Raw genomic sequence first — 7,702 nt, 5'->3', positions numbered from 1 at the left:
TTTATATTTCTCTTGATTCAATGATGAAATCATAATAAAATTTGTGTGCATCATACTCAAATTGTGGTTTATATACCATGGGTACAAATATCCTTCAAAACTAACTTATTTTTGTACTTCTGTGAAATGTATCTTCAGAACATTTTATTATATTGCTCTGATTAAAACAAATTGTGTGTAATATCTTCATACAGACCTAAATAAACTTAATTTTATAATAAGTTATTAAATGAATTAAGTTATTATTAACATACCCATTGCATTAGGTTTTCATATTTCATATTATTTTTGGCAACGATCATATCATTGGATGTTTGCTGTTCTCAATAAAAATAATATCTGAACAATAATTAATTATGACTATTTTGAATAGTAATTTCATTAATTAATTGAAGATTCTTTTAATTACGGATATAGACCACCATCATCAGGTACAATGACATCAAAATAAATCTTCTGGGACATCGAAGGACCTCGATTAGAATCATCATCTGTGATGGACATTATGAGGTACAAATATATTACACAATATTATTAATTGGACATTTGCTGCTTTTATTATTTTTAGCAACGATATTATAAATTGGACGTTTGCTGCATTTATTTAAACAGAAGTATTTTAAAAAAATTATATATACAAGTACTTTTTTCAGTTTTAGTATTTGTATTTGAAATAGACATATTAACAAATAAAGTACAATTTTTATGTTTGTATAAAAAACAGCACGTCCTAAAGAGTTCATTGAAAACACACACAATTTAATGGTACTATTATGGTACTTTTATTTACTGTTCTATTCATTTATATTTTTAAACAAATTAACATTAAAACTCTTACAGAATAAATAACAATAATCTTATAATAATAATAATACTAATAATAATATACATATGGACATAATTAATTATTAAATAATTATTTATTAATGTTTTGCTTCGCGCTTTTTCTTCATACTTTCCTCCTCATCTTCGATTTCTTGTTCAGGGTAATCTTCGAATTCTGGATTTTGCCTAAAAACAATTAAATAAATTTTAGTAAAATAAAATAAAATTAAATTAAATTAATTAGTTACAAAATACATTTTTGTATAGCAATAAATAATATATGATATTTCAGTAAGTTACTTCCTGAAGGAGAAGATATCTTTTCATCAGAAAATTTGATACTAGTTTTATGTTTCAAGTCTGCATCGTTTGTCATGAAAATAGGAAAAGAATGCGTTTACCTGGAATCTTCTAAAAATCTCCTGCGCCCTTCTTCCATCCTAAAGCTCTTCTGATGTCCTCTCATACCATGATGATAACCTTCAGAAAAAAGTTTAGTTTTTACTCTGTTAATATAATAATAATACACAGCAACTTGTCATCAGGCAAATATATAATTTTACTTTTTACTCGACATGTTTTATTTTTTACCCGGCAGCCTTGGTTCAGTCTTGTATCCCTGATGATGATGCATCATTCCCCTGTTGTGCTTCATGGGCGTTTCGTTGTGATGATGATGATGATGAATGTGTTCTTCTCTTTCATCACCGCCTTCTCCAGATGGTGCCATCTCGCCTTCTTCCTCTTCCTGATTCTCGTATTGGCTGCCGCCATCATCAGCATCGTTCTATAAATAATAATAAGAATAATAATAATAATAATATTATATAAAAGTGTGTTTTAGTGTTCATAAGCGGATGTAGGTGTTCGTAAACGGATGTAAGTGTTCATGAACGGATGTAAGTGCTCATAAACGGATGTAAGTGTTCATAAACGGATGTAGGTGTTCATGAGCGGATGTAAGTGTTCATAAACAGATGTAGTGTTTATAAGCGGATGTAAGTGTTCATGACCGGATGTAAGTGTTCTGCTAATTTTGAGTGTAAGTGTACAAATGAGGGTGTAATGTGTAGGTCTATAAGCGTAAGTGAGTATAATTATTTATAAACAAATGTGTATGTATTTATGTGTGTACAATTGTGCTGGTTATTTTCATCTCACATTTTGAGTGGATTTTTTTTGTTTGTAATAATTTTTACCTTTTCGTGTTTTCCTCCATGGATTGTATGATAGTGATGTATCGTCTTGTAAATTGTATGTGTATGTTTCAATTTTTTTATTTTCAATGGCACGTGGATAACCACTTTTTTGTGGCTGGAAAATAATAAAAAATATTAGTAAAACTTTATCTATTTTGAGTAAAGTTTAGTGGGCAATTCTGCGTATAATAGACCGTAACAAACACATAGCATTTTGATAGTATTTAGTACCAATTTATATGAAAAAATGGCAACGGTCTATTCTATCGGAGAATTGCTCTCTGACAAATGGATTTTTAGAAGATATTTCAGTTTTTACTGCCCTCCAAAATATATAATTTAAGGTAAAAGGTTTATAATGCAATTTTGTATAAAATTTTATAAGCTTCAACTCTCCCTTATAAATCTTTTCAATAAAATAGATAGTTTTTAAGATTATTTCTAAAAACTAAAAAAAAATACGCTGAAAAATAAGAAAAGAAATTTTCAAGATGCTATTGTTTTGTAAGAGTCTTCAATAAATAAATTAATTAATTAATTAATTTATTAATCACTAAATAAAAAAGTAAAGTAAATAAATAAATAAATTCTTACCCAGCTTCACAGTATGACACATATAGACATATTGTTAAAACCATTGTCAGAAACTGAAATGAAAAAAATAAAAACATTAATATAAATAAATATATATACATATTTATAATAATAATAAATATTTGCCACTACTGCCCCAGGGCAGGTCCGTGAGTTGAGTTAAACTCCAACTCGATTCGAGAGAATTCTCATTGCCACTTCACACCGCAGTGCCCAAAATGGGCAATTGTTAATTAGAAACAGATTTTTATATTCAAGTGAAAATGGACATCAGTACTGCATGATATCAGGTTATGCTGGCATCAAAACTAGAGGTTTTTTGTGAAGATGTATGGAAAAGTTGTAATATTTTTAATACGTTTTTACTTTAAAATCAATAATTTCTAAATTATAGCTTACTAAAATCAGACCACGTGCAAAGTAAAACGTTTTAATTTATTAAAATATTGAAGAGCAATTGAAAAAATGTTCAGTAAAATTTTGAGAATTTTGTTTCAGTTTTTACCTCTATCTTTAAAACGTATAGCTTTACAATAAAATATATATAACAAGATGTATATACAATAATTTTAACCCTTTCGGAAAAGAACAAGTAAAACTTTTCAAAATAATAATAATTTCCCACAAGTGTGTCTTTGATCTTTTTTCTTTCAAGAAAATCCATTACGAGTAAATTTATTTGCCTTGGAATCGGACACACTTTTACTCGAACGAATTCAAGTGTGAACGATTAATGGTTTTTCTTAAAAACAAGAGAAAGAGATTTTTCTTTATGGAAATTGAAAGTAAAAATTGAAATTATGAGCGAGAAATTTTCTATTTGTATGGAATAATTTAATTATTATAATTAGTAAGCAAATTATAAACTTCTAATACACTTATTTTTTTACAACGATATTTTATTACCTTCCTGAAGAAGTTTATGTTTTCATCAAAAAATCCGACTCACTATATTTATGTTTTCTCGACATTTCCAGCCATTCTGAATCAAATGAGACAAAAATTTGGAAAAAGTGTGTGTGTGTGTGTGTGTGTGAACAGATTTTTTGCCGTAAATCGACGTTTTCTCCAAAACGGATGGACCTATTTCAAAAATTTAAAAGCCGATCGATGTATCTCGATGAGGACTAGCGTTTCTTAGTTTTGTGCGACGATCGGCCGGACCGTTTCTTTGTAAATTGCAGAAAAGTGAAAAATTTTTCGTTCACGTTTTAGTCCGCAATTCTGAATAGATTTTGAAAATTCAAAAACCATTCGATAGATATTGGTTGGGAATCGTGCTGATTAGTTTTTGGTAAATATCGGCCGGGCCGTTTTCTTGTAATAAAGTTTGAAAAAAAATCGATTTTTATGATTTTTTTTTGACGGTAGATACCATAGTCTTCTAGATCATACTAAAATATTACGGCCCTGCGACAAGCCATTTAATTCTGAAAATTCTCCGAAGTTTGCAAAAATTACTATCGTTTTTTTGGCATTTGTTAAAATTAGACCTTTGATCGACGTTTTCTCAAAAACGCTTGAACCGATTTCAGAAATTTAAAAGCCATTTGATGTATCTCAATGAGGACTATCGTTTGTCAGTTTTGTGAGACGATCTGCCGAGCCGTTTCTTTGTAATTTGAAAAAAGTGTTAAACTTTTCGTCCACATTTAAAATCATTCTACGGAATCGATTAAAAAAAAACAAAAACTGTTCAAAAGATATTAGTTGGGAATGATGCTGATTAGTTTTAGGTGAAAATCTACCGAGTCGTTTTCTTGTATTTAACTGTTGAAAAAAAATTGAAGCCGATTTTCATGAAACCTTTTTTTTGTGATATATATCATGGTCTTATAGAACTTACTGAAATATTACGGCCTTACGACAAGTAGTTTAATTTTAAAAATTCATCAAAGTTTGAGAAAATGAGTAGTTTTTTTGACGTTTGTTAATTAGACGATTTACTTGATATAGCGATAGAGTACCTGGTCTTAATGAACATACTAAACCATTAAAGTCCTACGTAAACTGGTTCAATTAAAAAAATTGTTGATTTTTGAAAATTTGCTCTTAAAAAATATTCCGAGTTAACGAGTTTGTTCGTTTTCAATTATGTGTTATAAATCCACTCTACTTTTAATCACTCATAAATTAATTTTTTTATTGATTAAGTCTATTATTTACACATATCGGGAAGCTCGTGTAACTTGCCTCAAGGCAAAATACCAATACCAACTAGTTTTTATTCAGAGTTCGTGCACAATATTAAATATTAACAAATAAATATTTACAATAATTAATTTTATATGTGTGTAATATTTTTTAGTTTAAAATCTATTTTAATTATAATTTTATAAAAATAATTATAATTATTAAAAATCACTAGAAATTGATAAATATCAAAAATAATCTGCTTAAAATTTTGTAAATTTAAATAAAATTTTCTATTTATAAAAATGCAAAATAAACTTTATAAATATAAATATTTTTTTTATCAATATCTTACCACTAATTTAAGATCCATTATTAAGTTGTTTAAATAATTAAAATAAAAAAATTGCAAATATTTATAAACAAATAGTAAAGGACGTTCACTGAACCACTATTCAACTTGAACTGTACTGAATTGTTGCAAATTTATTGTTTATATACATGTAGGGGGATATAAATAAATAAATATATAAACAATATATATACACTATATATATATATATATATATATATATATATATATATATATAGCATTGAAGCACAACCATGCGCCAAAACTTTTTGTCTATAATGAAGCATTTATTATAATTTGTCAAGTACTTTGTTCAGATAATTGTTAATATCTTGAGTTGTAGATAAAATTTCAACAATTTTAGTATTTGTTGTTTTATTATATATATTTAAGAATTTTGTATTCAAATTTCATATGCGTACTACAAACAGTGGGTCCTGAAGAGCTCGTCAAACATGAATATAGAATATATTGGTACATTGTTTAAATAAGTGTAAATATCTCTTGTTACACGAAGAGCAAGTAAAAATGGTATTATTCTGCTAAACTAGAAAAATAAGATTGCATTATATCCAAAATACAGCCCTGGGTTTAAAAAATTGTGTTTTCTAGAATTTTTCAAAAACAAACAATGATGCTAATATATCATATAGATAAAATTATTATCAATGTCGTGTGCACTTTGCTAAGATATTTTTTGGAATTTTTTTTAAAGTAAAACTTCTTTAGGTGCGACTAGGGTGTGAATCCGTACAAATGCAACGGAAATAGCGTTACGTAGAAATAGCAACTGAAATCATTTCTATACGGGTCGATTGTGATTAGTCGTCGTGTATGTGAATAGAGATCTGTCGTTGTACGCGCACCGGCATCAACGTTGTATGCGTACCGATATCAACAAAGAAAATAAACATTTTAAAGTTACATCGTAGTACAAATCTTGATTTAATGAAAAATGCCCGAATCAGAAAAATATTTTACCCTGTTCCTTGAAAATAATAAAACAAATTAAACATTTGTGCTGTGTACTAAACGTAAGTTTATTATTAGAAAGTATTTCTATATTATTCGTAGTTTCTATAAATCTTTTAAGTTATTAAAATGGAAAATATTTTTAGGCAAGACAGATATTACAAGCTGTTCTAAGAATGAGATTATATCGCCAGCGAAAAAGTAAAAAAAATACAAGCAGTCAATGAATGTATGTTGATTTTAATTAATGAAGTTCTTCAAACACAATTATTACATGATGAGTGAAGTTTCGAGAACAATATTTGTTTAGGCGTTGTTTAACATAATCCACTGTGTGAACGAATATTATAGAATTTATTAATCAGCAATTACTTAATTTCTCTAATGAAGGTTCATTTCTAAATGCTAATTACAATGACAAACCGATCATGTCATATTTGAAGTATGACTTTAATTACATTATTGTTTTTAGCTATTATACATATTTTTAATGTTATTATAAATATATGATTTATAATTTATCATTGTATAAATGTGTATAATGGTTGACACTAATAAATGTGTGCATCACGAGTGTTACCATATTACTAATAAACATTATTCATTTTACTTTTATTTATTTTTGTTACTTTGTACAGTAGCAAATAAGTTTTACTTCAATCGAGTGTGAACCTTACTTAATATGATATTTTGCTTTCTATTACGTCTAGTTTAGTAGAAAAAAATTATTTACACGCTCTCCTTACAAAACAAAAGATACATCATTATCTGAACAAAGTACCAAGTTGAACCGTACAATCCTACTAAATTGTTTTAAGACCTTCGGTTGAGCATCTCTGATCTGGTAAAAGCGTTCGACCGCAACATATAAACATATATATATATACTAGCTGACCCGACAGACGTTGTTCTGTACCTACGTCTACAATTTTTCAATATTTTATACTAATATTTACTGCTTAGTTAAAAATAATAATTACTGTTTTTTGAATTACTATTTACACCAATATATAAGTGATGTTGAATGTAGAACTGTTTCAAATAAAATTATTGTTCTCAATTCCCACAGTTAACACTTTAATTATTTATTTAACAAATATTAAAAAATGTTCAATAAAATTGTATATTAAAAATTATACACTGCGATTTATAGAACAAATTTATTTCCAATAGCTCAATTTATTTTATTGCATTTAAGGGTTATATAGTATTTTTAGCCATACCTGTAGATGTGGATGTATAAATGAATGATTTTTTGTTTATTCACGACTAAAACATTGATTTTCCAAATTTATCACACTAAAAATGATCGTCTGCCTTTTTGATTTATGGTCATAGCATAAGATACTCATGTTGAAAATTGAAATCTTTTAAAAAGTACAAAAAATTCAGAAAGAATTAATATATAGCATTCGCGGCAAAGGTGCAATATCACCTTTTATTTTTCTCACCCAAAATAATTGCTTCAATAATGTTGCCTATAATTTTTATAATTTTGTACCATATTTTAACTGGCTTTAAGTAATTTTAATATCTAAATTGCATTTTTTTCTCTAATAAATCAATATACATTATTGCTTAAGTTTATATTTGAAGTGAATTAATTTGTCAAATCCTGTTCACATGT

General features: G+C 27.2%; 1 protein-coding gene across 1 annotated transcript; it reads right to left on the bottom strand.

Moving 5' to 3' along the window:
• Nucleotides 1–923: 923 nt before the first annotated feature.
• LOC113363026 (histidine-rich glycoprotein-like) lies at nt 924–2,662 on the bottom strand. The gene is made up of 5 exons (XM_026605517.1): nt 2,619–2,662; nt 2,025–2,139; nt 1,417–1,612; nt 1,227–1,305; nt 924–1,011 (listed from the first exon to the last, which is right to left on the bottom strand). The coding sequence occupies exons 1-5, from the start codon at nt 2,660–2,662 to the stop codon at nt 924–926; spliced, it is 522 nt and encodes a 173-aa protein (XP_026461302.1).
• Between the last annotated feature and the right edge of the window lie 5,040 nt (nt 2,663–7,702).

This window comes from Ctenocephalides felis, unplaced genomic scaffold (assembly GCF_003426905.1).
Source record: "Ctenocephalides felis isolate EL2017-DRISC unplaced genomic scaffold, ASM342690v1 CF-g0.4_SCAFFOLD_00845, whole genome shotgun sequence".
Taxonomy (NCBI): domain Eukaryota; kingdom Metazoa; phylum Arthropoda; class Insecta; order Siphonaptera; family Pulicidae; genus Ctenocephalides; species Ctenocephalides felis.
Note: the sequence above shows the minus strand (reverse complement) of the source record. Positions and strands in the feature narration are given on the sequence as shown.

What these genes read in the sequence shown, in the direction of transcription:
- LOC113363026 (XM_026605517.1), bottom strand. Translation starts at nt 2,662, where the DNA reads ATGGTTTTAACAATATGTCTATATGTGTCATACTGTGAAGCTGG. An exon ending in GTGTCATACTGTGAAGCTGG is followed by an intron (nt 2,140 to 2,618) that starts GTAAGAATTTAT and finishes ATTATTTTCCAG; the next exon opens with CCACAAAAAAGTGGTTATCC. An exon ending in AGATTTTTAGAAGATTCCAG is followed by an intron (nt 1,012 to 1,226) that starts GTAAACGCATTC and finishes AATTGTTTTTAG; the next exon opens with GCAAAATCCAGAATTCGAAG.